Genomic DNA, 19,116 nt, shown 5'->3' with positions numbered 1-19,116 from the left:
ACATCAATACGTGCCATTTCCAGAAGGTTTGTTGTGTCTCCCAGCACAGTCTCAAGAGCATGGAGGAGATTCCAGGAGACAGACAGTTACTTTAGGAGAGCTGGACAGGGCCGTAGAAGGTCCTTAACCCATTAGCAGGACCGGTATCTGCTGCTTTGTGCAAGGAGGAACAGGATGAGCACTGCCAGAGCCCTACAAAATGACCTCCCGCAAGCCACTAGTGTGAATGTCTCTGACCAAACAATCAGAAACAAACTTCATGAGGGTGGCCTGTAGGCCCGATATCCTCCACTGGCGCCCTGTCCTTTTCACAGATGAAAGCAGGTTCACCCTGAGCACATGTGACAGACGTGAAAGGGTCTAGAGAAGCCATGGAGAACATTATGCTGCCTGTATCATCATTCAGCAGGACTGTTTTGGTGGTGGGTCAGTGATGGTCTGGGGAGGCATATCCATGGAGGGACGCACAGGCTAGACAATGGCACCCTGACTGACATTAAGTATAGGGATGAAATCCTTTGACCCATTTTCAGACCCTACGCTGTGCAGTGGGTCCTGGGTTCCTCTTGGTGCAATGCTCGGCTTCATGTGGCGAGAGTATGCAGGCAGTTCCTGGAGGATGAAGAAATTGATACTATTGAATGTCCCCCACTCTCTCCTGACCTAAATCTAGTAGAACACCTCTGGGATATCCTGTTTCAGTCCATTCAACGCCGTCAGGTTGCACATCAGACTATCCGGAAGCTTAGTGATGTCCTGGTCCAGATTTGGTTGGAAATATTCCAGGACATCATCCGTTGTCTCACTAGGAGCATGCCCTGACATTGTCAGGCATGCATTCAAGCACGTGAGGGCCATACAAACTATTGAGTACCATTTTGAGTTGCTGCAATGAAATTTCTGAGGTGTCTTTGAATTCAGTCCTATGTAGGTTGATCATCTTCATTTCCTTCAAGCGATGGGGCATCCTTACGTTCCTAACAGATTACCCAGTCCATATCCGTATCCAGCATGATATTTTTCCCCATTGAGATCTGATGTGTTTTTAAAGTGTTCCTTTAATTTTTTTGAGCAGTGTACAATAGACATTAATTGCAATTTAAAAAGCCACAGATGTGGGAATTTAACCATTAATTGCTATTTTAACCTGTGTGTGTCACTTTGTGTGTCTGTACCAAGGCCAAACATTCCAGGGTATGTAAACTTTTGATCAGGACCATTTGGGTGATTTCTGTTATCATTATGACAAGTATTTGATAATAAATTATAGTTTTTTTGGCACGATCAGTCATATTTTCAATATCAATACTAAAATTTCATGATTTCTGCTAGGGTATGCAAACTTTTGAGAACAACTGTATTCTTTTTATCCACCCATCTTGTATTATCTACCTATTTATTTAGTGTTTTCTGTCTATCTATCTATCTATCTATCTATCTATCTATCTATCTATCTATCAACTTTTTTACTGTTGTACCCAGTGATGTATTTAAAGCTGAAATCCAGGCATATGTAAATGAAAGAAACAAACAAATGAATGTACCTCTGTATTCATTATTAGAAAAATATTGTATCTAGTGCTAGTATCTGAATTTGACTCATTATCAGTCTCTTGTTAGTCTCTGTAAAAGAGCACACTGGGAGAGAGAGGGGCAGCAAAGCACTGGGAACCAATCTGGTGTGTTGCATAAACATGTGTTCAGCTGCGATTTCTCCTGCGCTCTAGGGCCCAGACCGGTGGCAAATAGATGGAACCAACACCAGAGCAAGCGACCACCAGTATATTTCAAGGTTGTGCAGCTCCAAAACAGGGCTGGGGAAGCCTGATCGATACTGTAAAGTGAAACAAAAAACAAGAAGCGCACCAACCTTGCGCATTACCTCAGTAACAGAATTTATTAATAGAAGATAGGTACTCACAAACAGCGAATAAAATCAGGCATGTAGTCCTCAAAGTAGCTCTGTGGAAGAAGGCATAGCCTTCAAAACGCGTCAGCTATACTGAGTGTCTACCCCCATGATGGGATTCACGCTGGCTTCTTGTCTTTGAAGTCCCTTTGAGGACTACATGCCTGATTTTATTCGCTGTTTGTGAGTACCTATCTTCTATTATTAAATTCTGTTACTGAGGTAATGCGCAAGGTTGGTGCGCTTCTTGTTTTTTGTTTCACTTTGCAGCATAAACATGTGTTGCAAGGAAGAAACTGATAGGAAGAAAAAGCAAAGAGCAGAGAGATGACCTAATTTGTAGTGATGAGCTTTGATGTATTCGAACTAGGATCCAAACCCACATGAGCGAGCCTCCCAAGGAAACTGTCACCTCTACGGGTTAATCATCTGTGGCCATGGCATCCTTTATGTACAGCTGTGGGGCTAAGCATGGCCTGGGCACAGATGATTGGTCCATACATGTGACAGCTTCCTGATGGGCTTGCTCGTGTGGGTTTGGTTCCTAGTTTGAATATATCAAGCTCATCACTTCTCATCTTTTACTCTTCTTGGTTTGGTTCACAGCCATAGGTGCAAGTGCATGTTTCCAGTGCACTCTTCTGCATCGTGCATAAGGCAGCTCAATACTTTCAATAGGATGCCCTATGCATGAGAAACAAGTCTGACTGCATTGTGCTGCGTGAGGGTGCCAGTAACACTTAATACCACTAGCGCACGTATTCTAAATGGCAGCATGTTAGGAAAGCGCACAATTTTTACGCACGTTCCTGACACGCAGTAGTGTGAACATAGCCTAACTGTCCTGTCAGCAGGCTGGAGGTGGGGAAATGACACCACTGTATTCCTCCTATAACAATGTGGCATCTTCCACCTTACTATGCTTCCTTGCAAAGATAGAAATCCTTTGGCTGATAAAACAGCACCCATATTTGTATTACATATGTGTATTGTGTGTTTGCCTGGAGTTCAGCTTTAATACATATCTGTATTTTGTTTGAAGGGTTTAATGACTGCAAAAAGAAGGAGGAAAGCTGTATCACAATCTGCATTGTTAACAAGATGATTCTTTACAGATTATTACTGAAACACACGTCTCCAATCCTACTTCAGGGAGACAGGGAGCACTCGAGCAGGAAATTGGTACCTCTCCATCTCTGGGCTGAACCTTGCTGCCTCCCTTTAATTTCATTTGATCATTTAACTCGTCACCTTCCAGATAAATGTGCCATTCTTCCCTCTGGCATCCACGCCAGCTAATGATCATTTTTCAGAGTTATAGATCTTCATCTAGATTTTCTCATCTTCAGTAAATATATGGCCTTTAGCCATAAGACTCAACAACATTAGCTGTATGGAAAAAAAAAAAAAAGTCACAAAGTCGTTAATTATATGGAGATAAGAAATAGTCTCAAATCATTCTTCATCCAAGGCCATTTTCCAGATTGGTTTATAATAGGAAGACATGAAGATGTAGTTTGTCAACAGTTTATTATGGAAAATGTTCTTTTGTTTCTATATTGCAAGTCAAAAGATTAAGCATTTCTTATTATTTATGAGTGTAAGTAACAAGGGTTTATAAATGGCAGTCTCTGTTTTACGTAAATCTGATATAAGAAAGGCTTTTGGTAATTTGACCAGTGACTAGCTAAATTCTCATGCAAATGATCAATGGCAAATCCAATGAAAGGAAGATTACGTAAGGTGATGCAGTGCATATCTCAATAGCCTGTGGAGGAATTACAGGAGCAGGGTTCTGAATGCTATTTAAAGTGGACCTGTGGCAAGGCTACAGACATTCAATTATTTACTTATACTTAACAAGAAGTGAGCTTTAAAACAAGAAGCAAGACTTCACTGTCCTCTGTCTTTGCAGGTACAGTGGAGCAATTCATTTTTAAAGCTCCCAGCAGAAGCATTGTGGTTGTTAAAGTTTTTCCCTCAGCAGATCACCTTCCCCCTGATCCCCCTCCTAGTAGTGGCTCAGCAGTGCAGGTCAACTTTTCACCCTTCCTAGCAGTTGCTTGGCAAATCATTTCTCCTTGAACCCCAGTCCCAGTAGTGACACAGCATGGGCATGGTATTGGCACAGCTCCAGATGATCCACATTGACTCACAATTGATATGATCCAAAAATACTTAAACAGAATAAAGGTGAATAAAACACCTGGACGGGATGAATTAAAGAATTGATCCCTGTAATTTCAAAGCCATTGTTTCTAATTTTTAGGAACTCTTTAATGACTGGCATAGTACCAATGGATTGGCATAAGGCCAATGTGGTGCCAATATTTTAAAAGGGGTCAAAATCTTTACCAAGTAATTATAGACCTGTTAGTTTAACTTCTATAGTTGGGAGAATACTGGAGAGTTTAATAAAAGTCCACATAGATGAATTCTTGCTGGAAAAAAATATTTTAAGCAACAGACAGCATGGATTCATGAAAGACAGAAGTTGTCAACCAAACCTGATTTCTTTTTATGAGGAGGTGAGCAAAACCTTGGACAGAAGGGTGGTGGTGGACATGGTATACTGGGACAGAGGGGTGGTGGTGGACGTGGTATACTTGGATTTTGCAAGCGTTTGACACAGTTCCCCACACATGGCTAATGTGTAAGGTAAAGTCTACAGGCTTGGAAAAATCTGTATGTAAATGGCTAGAAAACTGGCTAAAAGATCGTATTCAGAGAGTAGTGGTTAATGATTCATACTCTGAATGGTCTAGGGTTGTCAGTGGTGTTCCCCAAGATTCAGTGTTGGGACCCTTACTTTTTAATATAGTTATAAATGATATAGGGTCTGGGATTAAAATTACCATTTCAGTCTTTGCAGATGACACCAAGCTGTGCAGTGGAATAACGTCCTTACAGCATGTCTTCATCTTACAAGCCGACCTCAATGCACTGTATAATTGGGCAACTATGCGGCAAATGAGGCTTCATGTTGATAAATGCAAGGTTCTGCACTCGGGGACTAAGGATATACATGCATCATACATACTAGGGGGGTACAATTGGGGGAATCAATGGTGGAGAAGGATCTGGGGGTTCTGGTAGCTCACAACCTTAATAATGGCATGCAATGCCAAGCAGCGGTTTCTAAAGCAAGCAAAATCCTCTCTTGCATTAAAAGAGGTATAGACTCCAGAGAGAGCGATATCATTTCCCCCGGTACAAATCATTCGTAAGACCTCATCTGGAATATGCAGTTCAGTTTTGGGCACCAATTCACAAGAAGAACATTGGGGAACTGGAGAAAGTACAGAGAAGGGCAACCAAACTGATAAGAGGCATGGAGGAGCTCAGGTATGAGGAAAGATTAGAGGAACTGAATTTATTCTCTCTTGAGAAGAGGAGATTAGGTGGGGATATGATCAACATATATAAATACATCAGTGGTTCACATAGTGAACTTGGTGTAGAGCTATTCACCCTGAGGTCATCACAGAGGACAAGGGGGTGCTCTTTACGTCTGGAGGAAAAGAAATGTAATCTCCAAACACGGAAAGGTTTCTTCACAGTGAGAGCTGTGAAAATGTGGAATAGACTCCCTCAAGAGTTGGTTCTGGCCAGCTCAGTGGATTGCTTTAAAAAAGGCCTGGATTCTTTCTTGGATACACAGAATATAACTGGATACTAACATTTATAGGTCAAGTTGATCCGGAGAGTATCCGATTGCCTCTCGAGGGATCAGGAAGGATTTTTGTTTCCCAGCAGGAGCAAATTGGATCATGCTTTGCTGGGGTTTTTTTTGCCTTCCTCTGGATCAACTGCGGGTATAGGATTATAACTTTTCTTTTTTTAAATGGTTGAACTCAGCTCTCCTTGCACCCCCCTTCGCAGCAGTTACTCAGCTCAGCTCTCCTTGTGCCCCATTCCCAGCAATGACCCAGCAGCTCAGCTCTCCCTGCACCTCATTCCCAGCAGTGACTCAGCAGATCAGCTCTCCCTGCACCCCACTCCCAGCAGTGACTCAGCAGATCAGCTCTCCTTGCACCCCCCTAACAGCAGTTACTCAGAATCTTAACTCTCACTGCTCCCCCCTTCTAGAGATCCTATTTTGTGTTTACATTCAAGGTTCAGAGGCTGACTGGCTGCTAAATTACTCATAGGAGGGTGAAGCAACTGACCTTCTGCTGAGTCACTGCTAGATGGGGGGGAGCAAGGTAAGCAGAGCAGTTCAGAGAACTTGAATGATCTTAGGACCTTATTGCTTATGCATTCGAGGATAATAAAGGATGGCAGCTTAGTTGCTTTTTAAGAATATTTAAGTACCTGATTCTCTCTAGCCTTGTTACTAGTTCACTTTTCCTTACTCCCTTACATTATCAGCGTTTGTCGGCTCCATGTAGGTTCAGGTTTCCTGTATGTTGTTGGTGTCATTGTTTCACAGGACTTTTCCTTACGGCAAGTGGAAGGTCTGTGTTAGAGATGAGCAGCCTTGGTTAGATTACTGTGTGATTTACATCACTTACCTGCTGACATTTCTGTTCTTGGGGCATTGCAGACAGTGACTAGGCACTTTGTCAATACTGTATATCACTGCTGCTTAAGCTTTTGCAGATATAGCAAGCTGCTAGCCAGATACAAAAAACGTTCTAAATGTTGGATAGAGTCAGACCCAGAGAGAAGATTTTCTCTTTGCCTATCTTGTCTTTCTCCTCTTTGTCTGCCTCACCTTCAGTATAAAGTTTCTATAGTAATTATATAATTATGCCTGCTTCTGTCAACGGATATCTATCCCATTGCCACCCCCCCCCCATTCCACCCTACCCCACAACACCCCACCACACCACCTCCATTCCACCAAACCCCACCCCCACGTTCCATCCTACCCCCATTTTACCCCACCATTCCATCCCACTCCACCCGACCCATCAATTCACCCATTTCATCCATCCCACTCGCCCATCCATTCCTTCCTTCCACCCTTATTTGTTGCAAAAGCTACACTTTCACTTGTTGCTAAACAATTAAAGTGAACACTTTGTGAATTTTAACAGGGCTGCTGCACAACTTTTCTGGCATTAATTGATCTTAATGTGTTGCGCCTAATTCAAAAAATATTTGCAACCATTTTGATTCTAACAACTTGTGCACCAAATTCAGGTAGTTCTAATTTGCTCCACTTCTACATTGTGGTGCTCCACATTCAAAATAAAATACAGTCAGTTCATATCTTACAAAAGAGGAGCTAAATAAGACCAACTTTCTTTTGGCATACAGAGGCAGATTTTACGAAAGCATCTCATGTGCATTCTAAAAGTGGCACAGCAGGCACCAGATTCAAGTGCAGGTTCTGGACAGCTATATGAATTTCAGCACACGCTGTGCCACTTTTAGAATGGCATGCAAGACATCTTTATGAATTCCAGGGATTGTATTTTAAAGTTGTCTTTGTTATGTCAGCCTGATCTTCTTAAAGTAAATCCATCTTGTCAACAGATGGTAATGGCTTAAAAAAAAAATCTTGTTTCTGTATATACTTTGTATAAATCTATGTACACAATTCAGCCATATTTGCTCATTAGATATGCAGATTTTTATTTCTGTAGTGTTGTACTATGTATGCACTTTTGTTTCTCTCTTGCCATGCAAGTGTACCGGTCTAATCAGGCTGGTTTAAAATATCAGACTCCTAGAGCAGACATGTTGAAAATATCTTAGAGTGAGAATTTATTGTAGCCCATAGAACCAATCGGCATTTTTGATTCCTTTTTTAAAATTTTTACCATAAATTACAGCATTGGAAAACTGATGTATTGCTACAGGCAATAAGAAATGTTCCTTTGTGCTTACTTTTCATACATTGGACCTTGTGTGGTTCATTTAGGAAGTTTGCTGCCTATGTTGCATGATAGAGAATCTGTGAAGATGTATATGAAATAATGATTCAAAATATATATTCACTTGAGGTTAAGTCGTCATGCACACTGGGCATTTTTACAGCGGCTGTTTTTGGCTTTTGACGGTTTTTTCTACAGCCAGTAAACTTCCCGGCATGTTATCCTATGTTTCCATGCACACATAGACTGTAATCAACGTTTATTTGCAAGGGCCGTTTTTTGGCTGGAAAAAAACCCCAGAACTAGTGGGTTTCTAGAGAAGTTTTTTTAGCTGTAAAAACGCTCTAATGTGGTAAATTGCGGCAAACGGACATTTTTTTTTAGCAAAAAAAACCCGCTAAAAATGCAAACGCAAAAAAACCCCACTAAACACCAATGCAAAAATGCTAAAAAAACACGTTTTTAGCGTGACTTTACCCAGCTAACATTACCCATGTTATTAAAATGTCCAGTGTGCATGGAGCCTAATATTGCATCCCACAGCAAAGTAAAGGAAAATGTGACCTTTAGGTCTTGGCAGGTTGTATGTTTATTGGAGAAACTCTCTGGTTATAGTATTGAAAATACCACAGTGAAGAACTTATAAAGCTGCTTAAGATGCACTTTATTTATTTTTGAATTTTCTCTACAGCAACCACAACTTGAAAGGAAAGACAGCCAAAACAGCTCCCAGCACAGCGTATCGAGTCACCACAGTGGGCACACAGCCTCCCCCCTGCGCAGTGCTCCTCTTGTCTCTGACTACCCATCCACTGAGGCACCACCAGTAGACCAAGTTGAAGGTTCAGGTCTGAAAAAGCCTGATCCATTTAAAATCTGGGCCCAGTCCAGGAGCATGTATGAAAGCAGACGTGAGTATTACTTTTATCCAGTTACTGCCTTTTGTATACTACATTTTCTTTAATGAAAAACTTTTTCTTAAACTAAAGAGGGTTGAAGTGATATTATAAAGAGCTGATAATTCTGCCGGTATGCTGGTGCATCTTTATAGAGTGTACTAGACGCCACTATTATTGGTAGGGTTGCAGTATCGGTGCTGATGCCAAGTATTCGTATGAGTACTTGTACTTAGGAAAATGCTCTGATACCTAAAACCGATGCCTTTGCAGTGCGATTTGAGTCCATACAAAAAGAATAGCATGCAATTTAAATAGGAATGTGGTGCGATTCCTGTCCGAATCACATGCAGTTTCCCGCACCGCTCCTGTGTGAACCCAGGCTTGTCATGGTGACTTCAGCCTGGGTTCACACTGGAGCAGTGAGGGAAACCGCATGTGCTTCGGACAAGAATTGCACAGCATTCCTATTAAAACTGCATGCTATTTTTTGCGGTGCAATTTGAACCCACTTATTTTGTATGCACTCACAAAGTATCAGTAATTGGTATCAGCGAGTACTGGAGTACAAGTATCGGTACTCGTACTTGCCGGTAAAAAACAACAGGTATCTGTGCATTTCTAACTACTGGCATTGGTAAACGGCTAGTCCACCCAAATGCAGTGCCGGATTACCAGATAGGCAGAGTAGGCACTGGCCTATGGGCCGCACACGGTTTTAAGGGCCCCACGACAATGAATCAAAATAATATTGATTTGATCTTGAAAGAAAGCTACAGCGAAGATTTATTTAATTGTTTACAAAAGATAGAAACCGTCAATCAACAAAATGAAAACTTTTCAATAAAGACTCTATAGAGAAAATTCTGTATTAATGTGATGTATAGACATCAGGTTCACATTACAGTTTGTCTCGTAAAAGCTCATCTTCTTTCAGCTCTGTTTGTAAAAAATTTTTGGTGCAACCTTCGTGCGTGTAATGTACACTAATGATGGTCATCTCCATCTAGCAGCCGATGTGCACACTACTTAGTTTAATGTTATCCTACGAGAGCGCACACGCAAAACCCGTAGAAACCTGCAAGGGTGGGGGGGCCCAAGGTTTCATCTGACTAGGGGTCCCCTCAGAGTTTAGTCTGGCACTGCCCAAAAGTGATATTTTAGTTCTAGGTGGAACACAGTGAGCAGTCTTTGGTTGGCTTTTTATTTGTCATGGATACTCCCAACTGTGGGAGCCATTGACATAATTTCTGACACTGTTCCTGTCCACCTGGGAGATGTGGGTGTTCTCTCTCATCTTGGTGTGTTCAGCTGCTTCTGTTCTATTTTCCATAATATTAAAGACAGAATACTTCAGGGAATGTGGAAACCCACATATAATTGCCAACAGCAGGTGTGTAAAGCTGCAGAGATCTCACAAATAAAGTCCCGGGAGATGTAAGAAACTCCCTGTCACTGTCAGGTAATGAAACTTTCCAGCATCTACCAAAAACGGGCGTCAATTTTGGATGGACGGACCCTTTAATTGCAAGCACAGATGTACTTTGATTTAAAAATGAGTAATAGACGCAAAGTGCATTCATTAGTAGCTGGATATATGCTCACATTGGATCACATATTGGAAATATGAAATGAACGATCAAATCAGCTGATGTGGGTTAAAGAAATGTGTGACAGCACGATGGAACATTTGGAATAATTTGGTTCTTCCAGACTGTTGATGTTCTCATGGCTTATATATTTATAGAATTGTACAAAACTCCAGTCTAAACTGTCTCAGTTGACCATGTGGTCCTCTCTAATACTGTTGCGCATATGGGGCTTAGATACACAGGCTTAGCAACAAGAGTGAGAGTGACTTAAAAAAAAAAAAAAAGTTGCCAGCTGTGCCTCTAATGACCATCTAATTCTGTAAATCCTACTTCCTTAATGATTGCAACTGCATTTTCCAACTTGCCCTCAAATTTCTATGGTCAGGCATAGATTTGTACCCAATCCACATAGCCTATGTTTTGGATGGAAGACTTCTTTGGACACCTTAAATTAGGCAGCCTGAAAGACTAAATTCAGTAGCTCTGTACCTACAGTAATAGTATCTTTTGTGTTCGGTGCCAACCATCCAGAGGACTTTCAGTGGACTGTGACTAGTAACCTAGTTACATCACTGGCAGTGTGGCAAATTATGGCAGCTTAAGAGTATCAAACCCTTCATTTTTTTTTTTTTTTTCGAGGGCAGACAGTTCCGACAATAGCAACACTGGCCTTCCTAGACTGCCTCTACTGAGAGATGTATTTTGAGCCCTCTTTTTTTGGCTGATATAATAATTGCTCCCTGTGTTACCTTGTCTTGGTGCCTCCTAGTTTGTCATCAGAAACTTTGAGAGCACCTAGAGTGGGGTTTCTCAGCTACGGTTCCTCCAGAAGTTGCTAGAGATTCCTTGAGCAATGAGCAATGTTTCAGACAAGTTCCCATGGACACCATTGATCTTTTTACCTCTTTGTAAGAGGGTAATTCTTCCAATGACCACAAGTGTAAGGAGCATTCTTCCCACTGACCATCACACTAATGTGTCATGAGTTGTAGATATAGAAATTTTTAGTAGGGACTTCCTGAGATCGGAAAGTTAATTCAAGAGGACCCCAGTGTTGAGAAGGTTGGGAGAAAGGGTGATCTATAGTGTTCTAATAGTAATAAGTACACCTGCCCATTTTGCATCCCTGCCATAGCTACCTATAATATTACAGTACCTGTTTCAAGAAACAACGTAACTTAGAATAACTTATTTACAGCTGCATGGAGAACCCCTTTCATTCAGATTTACAGTGTTACCTTATTACTTTAAATATTGTTACATGATTACATTACACCATTGCAGCCTTCCTGAGCCACACGCTAGCTGAATGCAAATTTGCCTAGAAGCGGTTGTTTTTCCCCCTCGGCGCACACTGCAGAGGAGTCCCGCAACGCCAAACTGATTGATGCAAATTTCTTGGAGAAATGACTGCACAGATCAGCATGTATGTAACCTTGACATAACCGTTAAGAGCCCGCTATGTTTTCTAGATAGGAAGCAAATGGACCAGCCGCTCTATGTTGTCAGGATCATTCAGTGTGAACCCATATGAAACATTTGTGTGCCTATATAGTGATTGGCATGTTCCCATATTTGGCAAATGCACAATAACATGCCGTTGACCTGCTCATTTTTCAAAGCGGCTGGAATACATCAGCTGTTAAATTTGCTGCGTGAGCAGGTGGACTGTGAAATACAGCTGTTGCTCACCAATATGTGGAATGGGCTGCGCCTGAACATTAGTGTTTGTATATGAAATACCAGCTACTAGGAGTTTAAAGGGTGACTACACTTTTACTATGAACCGCTCATTTGCATTTCTTCATGCAGCTTTTAATAAAAAACCAAAAGGATGTGTTGCCTTTATCAATGCTAACTCAGATTTCAAACCATAGGAAGTGCAGTCTCTCAGTGTTGTTTACATTCTTTTTGACCGATGTGGAAGCAGCTCCTGGCTGATACTGTTAGAAGACGGGCTTCTTATTCAAATCAGCACTGAGCCAGTCCCCCATCAGTGCCCATTAATGGCAGCCAGGAGCATCTTCCTTACCAGCTGAAGAGGAAGAATCAGTGACGGGTGGCTGCAGGCCACTCTGGCTGGATCTGAGCTTCTTTAGTAAATGTAATACATCCTATTGGCTTTTTTTCAGAGGCTGCGGGCAAGTGTGCGAATGCATGACTCATAGTTGACAATTGGTCTTGACAATTTAAAGTGAGTCTTTCAGTAACTCCTTGACTAGTCTGAATAAATTCATGAAATGTCACAGTGTACAATAGAATCTTTGTTTTTGTTCTTTCTGTACCTTTTATCTTTAAAAATTCATCCTTGATCTCCAGTTCAGTGCCGTTGCCAAGGCTGAGATGATGTCATGGTGGACTTCAGCTTTAATAAAGGGATGTAACTAACAAAAAAATAGTTAAAGTGGAACTACACTGCATCTGAGCACCACAATCCAAGAACTCTATTTAATTCATTTTTAATATTCAAAGCAAACTCACCCATCCATCTATGCCCCCCCCCTATTATTTCTAGCCGTGGCCATCTTGAGTAAGGGAAGATGATAGATTTTGCTTTTTTTTTTTTTAAATCAGATCTTTTTTTATTAATTGAAGCATGGATCCATGTACAAATATAATCAGACAACCACAATCTCCAACGGAGTGTGGCCTTAGTATCAACAAGTTACATCGTTATAATATAAAATGGGGACAAAGTCATGTATACCAAAGATATAACCATAGATTCCACACCACAACATTTTCCAGATCCTTTTTTTGAAAAATAGAAATAAAAACAAAACCCAGATTTCAAAATAGACTGGGGAAAAAAACAGAAGGAAATTAAAATAACACGAGTTATAAAATCAAAATAGTTTTTAACAATTTGACAAAAACAAGAACCAAAAACCAGCCTTCTTCAAACTGAACTCAGAGAGTCAAACCTCCTCTTGATTTAGCATTTACTTCCTGCAATCCATCTGCCCTTAGCTAAGACAGGTAGGCAGGAGGGAAACCCCTCTTCCCCTCCTGAAGACTCCTGGGATGTATGACATCATTTGCACAAGCCAGAAACTAGGAAGTAACTGAAGAAATCTAAAAAAAAAAAAAGTTTAAAACGAGTAAATATATACTTTCCTATGGTCTTACAGTTCATCCACTGACCCCAGGTACATACATACTGAGATCATTCCTCCCCCAATATCCAAATAGAATAAACAGGCTGCACTTATACTGTTTTTTTTTTTTTTTTTTTTGTATTATTTTTTTCTTGACATCCAACAAGCTTTATTGCAAGTAGTGCAAACTCTCAAAGGCAAACTATGGTGCATCAGTCACCACTAAAGTTTAAAAGTAAATATGAAATACTTTCCTATCTACAATATTTTCTAATGCTAGCATAAGAATTCAAAATGGTCAATGTTGAATGAGTAAAGTTCCGCTTTAAGGCCCCATTCAGATATTCATATTTTAAGGTGCACATTAGAATGCACCAAACACGCGCTTTAAAGGCAATGTTATACAATAGAGCCTGTGCATATATGTGCGTTGTGCTGCAGTTTATTCTTGAAAACAGCTCAGGTCCATTTTTATACTTTTTGAGACCCATAGAAGTCGGTATGAATGCATGAAAAAATCCTGTATGATGTGTTTTGTTTTTTTGTTTTTTTTGCAGTTTTGTGTTTTCAGACCCTGGTATCAAGTTTAAATTGATTTGTATTGGCTAACCTGAACAGCACATGAAGCATGGAAACACATTAACCCTCCATTGCCCTCCAGAGGATTTACCCCCCTTCCTGACCAGGGCATTTTTTGCATTACGTCGCAGCGTTACTTTACTCGGAAATAGAGTTTTCTTTTGATGGTATTTGATTGCCATTGTGTTTTCTTATCAATTGCGCGGTCATGCAATGCTGCACCCAAATTAAATATATATCCTTTTTTCCCCTACACATAGAGCTTTCTGTTGGTGGTATTTCATCACCTGTGCTTTTTTTTATTTTTTTGTGCTATAAACGAAAAAAGACCGATAATTTTGAGAAAAAACATTTTTTACTTTTGCCATTAAACATGTCCAATAAAAAATTAAAAAAATCAAATTTCGTCTTAAATTTAGGCCAAAATGTTTTCTGCTTTGCTAAAAACTGGAATTATACTGACATTGAGCAGGAAGGGGTTAACATCTGGGGTGATCAAAGAGTTAACCATCAGCTGTTTTACTGTGTGCTGTGTGTGCTTTACACTGTAAGCAAAGTAGTGTGCAGGAGCTGAGGGAAGAGATCTGTATTGTTTACATACAGGTCTCTGCCCCATCAGTGATACTTGGCGATCATCGGGTGCCGGCGGGGAATCACCAGCCGGGACCAATGATTGACAGCCGAGGCCACCAATGGCTACCCAGAAATGTAAAATCACAAACCTATATATATGGATTTGCGCAGGGAGTCCGCCGTGTAGCAGTATTTCTGCTATAGGTCGGACTTACAGCGGTTAAAACCACGGAATGCATATTCAAAATGCGTATCAGCGCGCTATGAAAAACACATCAACATGATTGCCAAATGAAAACGCAAAGGTGTGACACTAACCTAGTTGGCCCCTCATGCCTTCGACAGCTAAGTGCATCCATGTTGGGCACCTGTTCACAAAAAAAATTATATTGGAGAACTGGGAAAGAGTTATGGTGGAGTTCAGCTATGAGGAAAGATTAGCGGAACTGAATTTGTAATGTCTGGAGAAGAGGAGATTAAGGGGGATATGATCAACATGTATAAATACATCAGTGGTCCATATAGTGGAGGAAAAGAAATGTCACCTTCACATATAGAAAGGCTTCTTCACAGTAAGAGCTGTGAAATTGTGGAATAGACTCCTTCAAGAGTTGGCTCTGGCCAGCTCAGTAGATTGTTTAAAAAACTCTGGATGCATATCTTAAAATCCAATTGTATTCTTTGTATTTAATATTTATGGGTAATAACATCAGAGGTAGTTGATCCAGGGAATATCCAATTGCATGCTGGGGGGATCAGAGAGAATGTTTTCCCTATTTTAGCAAATTGGATCATGCTTTATTGAGTTTTTGCCTTTCTCTAAGGTATAGGATTATATATATGGAGGCTTTTTATTTATTTATTTTTCTCTATTGGTTGAAATGAATGGACTTGTGACTTTTTTTTCAACCTGCCTAACTATGTGCCCAATACCTATTGAACATGCCTTGACTTACTAGGCCAGAACCCAGAAAATCTCATTGGAGGTTTCCCTGTTCTCATTTTTATATGCTGTGCTGTCAAGAAGTGGAGCTGATTAGCACAGACAGAAAAATATACCTTTTACAGGCAAAGCAGGCTGAAGTATTCTTTGATAGCAATTACTGATTCTAGGAGCTCTTTGTTCTGCAATGATGTACTGTATTGTAAGTCCGGGAGGAGGCAAAATGAAATCATTTTACTTCTGACCACCAGCTCTATAGTGCTTAGCACTTCGCAGCCCGTGGATTACATCTGCTGTAGTTAAGCAGTATTCACAGTGTTGGAAATGGGGCTGGAGCGAAGCCCTAATTGGGTTCTAGTAATTTGGATCTCACAGATTTCATTCGAGGAACCTATTCAGTATTTTCCATATTCCTGGAAACTAGTTGGCCGGAGGAGCCAGTCAGAGAAATGGCAGTTGCTGAAACCTGACTCCCATTCTTTTCTTCCGTACGTCCACCAACTGCCATTTCGCAACCAAATTTTGTTCTTTTCAGTTCATTAAAAGGGAAATACAAGACTGTTCTGTATATTTTGTCTTTCTGTTAAGGGTGATATATGACAGCTAAGACTTTTTAGTTTAGTGTGGAAAGATCTCAATGCATGAATAAAGCACGTTGGATAGTTATCGATGTTTTGCTTAGATTTTATGGGTATTTAATCTTAATTAAAGTAAATTGCCACCCAATTAGGCTAAATAGCTTGGAGAGCAAGAAAAACTCCATTAATTGCATTATTGACCAGCTGCCTTCAAGTGAAAATTTTTAGCTTTTTTTTTAAAGCTGAACTCCGGCCTCGCCTTTAGTCTTGCAAAGTCATACAGTCGCCTCTCCTGTACTGAAATTGATTAATCTGATTTCACACTACACGCTAAAGCAATTCAGATAGAACCTGTCTCTTATTTTGCCTCGCTCAAATCCAGCATCATCTAGCTCGGACTGTCCTTGCCCCTCCCACTAACCATGACCCGCTTGCATTGCCTATACATACACAAAGACTCAGCGATAGGATCACAGAGTTTAAAGGAGGTGTGTAAGGGAACATAAAGGTTTTATTTAGAAATTTCAATTGCATGTTGAAGGGGGATGGGGGAGGGTAACTATGGTAATTATTGCATGCTTTTGGACGTTTGCTGTACAATTGACAAAAACAAATAATTCCTAGTCAACATTTGCAGTTGTATATAGACTGCTAAATATAAAGCACATTGTCCATTATTTAGGATTAGCACATTTCATAGTACAAATATTTATTGCTGTGGTCTTACAGTTCATCCACTGAACACAGGTACATACATGCTGAGATCATTCCTCCCCCAATTTCCAAATACAAAAAAACAGGCCGCGTGTCCGCTAGTTTTTATTTTTTTTTTGATACCCAGCGAGTTTTATTGCAAGTAGTTCAAACTCTCAAAGCCAGACTATTGGCTCATCACTCACCACCTGACCCTTTCCTACACTTCATTAAAAAGAATAGTAATGTGTCTGGTAGTGAGCGATGTGCCATAGCTTGGCTTTCTGAGTTTGCGCTACTCGTTATAAAGCTTGACAGATATCAAGAAAAAAGTTGAGGGAATTTGGGATATTGGGATAAAAAAAATCAGGAAAAAAATGAATACACTTTTTTTTTATTTTTAATTAAAGTTTTACTAAGTCCACAACAGTAAAATCAGTCTGAATATGCAGTAAAGCATGCTTGTTATACTCACTGTGGAACCTAAGGGATTAATCCTCTGTGTTGTGTAAAAAGGATGTTTGATCCTGCTTTCTCTGATCCTCCCCTTCTTCTACTGTCCCCAATCCATTTGCTGATAGAACAAAGCCTTGGAAGCAAGCTGCACATGCTATGTTTGGTGTGTATTGCTTGAGAGTTTTTTTTTTTTCTTGGAAGAATGCATGTGATCAGTACAGGGCCAATCATCGTAGTCCAGACTGAGGGTAAAGGGTTATGCAGCCTCATTGGACAATCTGGGAGAATGAAAACTCCTCCTACAAGCTTTAAGCTGTACTCTGCTGGACACTGATAGAAGTCACAAGACTGCTCTTAACAGTTGATGAGAAAAAGTATTTGGCAGTTTATATTTACTAAAATAATTGAATTTCCATGTTGTGTGTACTGTGGGAGACCAGATATAGTGAATGCAGGGTCCTGGGTTTAGTAACACTGTAAAAATTTGTATTATTTTTGAGCAATAACAAACAATGTAGTTTACAACTCAAGTGGCAGTTATATGCAATGCATATCATATATGTATAGGGGTCATTACATTAGTGGAGTCATAACTGCTTCCAATATATCAATGAGTCAAAAAGGCAACATAGAAGTTTACGAAGCATCACCTACCAGAGACCGTACATGATATCCACTGTAGTACAGTTGCACAGGCATAACGTACAATTTCTGAGTGTGCGATGTTATACATCCTAACATGTAAGCAAGTGAAAAGGATAAAATAAGAATACACCTTTAATCACATATGGATATAATATACTTTCTCCAATCTCATTTCCCAAAATTTCTTTATAATGAATTTGCTCAACTTATCCCTCAACTTATATTTCAAGAGATAAAGTATTGAAATCTTATTTATGTGTGATGTTGGGGTAATTTCACCATGCAAGATTTTAGCGGTTCCATTGTTCCCTTTTATATATTAAGATAAAAACAGCAGAAGTGCAGTGGGTTGGTTTGTGGTTGGCATGTTTCATAACCTTATGCTGGATCTCACAGGCCAAAAATCGGCCAAAATCAGGTGTTACAGTAGAAACCATTGGCCTGCGTCTGACCGAAGCCGATCTCATGACCAGTTTCTGTCCAGCAAGTATGTTTGAAAACCAGCAGCTGACCTGCATCCGATGAGCGCTTGCAGCCAATGACCGGTGTGTCCTGGAGGTGGGGTGGGAGGTGTCATCCCCCTGTTAGAACACAATAGCACAGCGGCGGGGGAGGGGGATTGCACGAACATCTCTTGTAAAGCAATCTGTCAGTTTTTTTTTTTCGTTTAGCCCATAGGGTTGAATAAAAAAAAATTATATTGTGTTCCAGGCTTTTAGATAACATCATTTATGAGCAACAAATTGCTGTCCTTTGTGACTGCAGACATTGGCTATTTTACAATCTGCTATTGCAAAGACTGCACACCCAACTGCAGGTGAATGCTGGTGATTTCTGTTTATAAGTAAAGAAAATCCAACAAGCTTTAAGGGGCAACACGATGGCTCAGTGGTTAGCACTTCTTCCTGCCAGCATTCGTCGGTTCGAATCCCGACCACAGCACTGCTTGAGTTTGCATGTTCTCCCTGTGCCTGCGTGGGTTTCCTCCAAGTATTGTGGCTTCCTCCCACAGTCCAAAGACATGCTGGTAGGTTAATTGGATCCTGTCTAAATTGCCCCTAGTATGTATATGTATGAATGTGAGTTCGGGACCTTAGATTGTAAGCTCCTTGAGGGCAGGGACTGATTTGAGTGCAAAATATATATGTAAAGCGCTGCATAAATTGATGGCTCTATATAAGTACCTGTAATAAATACATTAAATAAATAAATCTGTGGCCGCTTTCGCAGGGCTAAAAATATGGACATAAAACCTTTAGGAATATTAATCTCAAAGCAAATAAAGCCATTAGCAAGTGTACTGTGTAAAACATACATCACGATGATCAT

At 40.4% G+C, this 19,116-nt stretch overlaps 1 protein-coding gene across 10 annotated transcripts in view; it reads left to right on the top strand.

Annotated features, from left to right (window-relative positions):
* MAGI1 (membrane associated guanylate kinase, WW and PDZ domain containing 1) overlaps positions 1 to 19,116 on the top strand; it is a 768,502-nt gene that overhangs the window by 698,845 nt on the left and 50,541 nt on the right. For all 10 annotated transcript variants that reach the window (XM_089676009.1, XM_089676005.1, XM_089676006.1 and 7 more), the window contains one exon: positions 8,426 to 8,645. In XM_089676009.1, coding sequence (XP_089532135.1) covers positions 8,426 to 8,645 — 220 coding nt within the window. The remainder of the gene's footprint in view (positions 1 to 8,425; positions 8,646 to 19,116) is intronic.

The sequence above is a fragment of the Staurois parvus genome, unplaced genomic scaffold (genome assembly GCF_062004578.1).
Source record: "Staurois parvus isolate SC_StPar_1 unplaced genomic scaffold, SC_StPar_1.0 ptg000162l, whole genome shotgun sequence".
Taxonomy (NCBI): domain Eukaryota; kingdom Metazoa; phylum Chordata; class Amphibia; order Anura; family Ranidae; genus Staurois; species Staurois parvus.
Note: the sequence above shows the minus strand (reverse complement) of the source record. Positions and strands in the feature narration are given on the sequence as shown.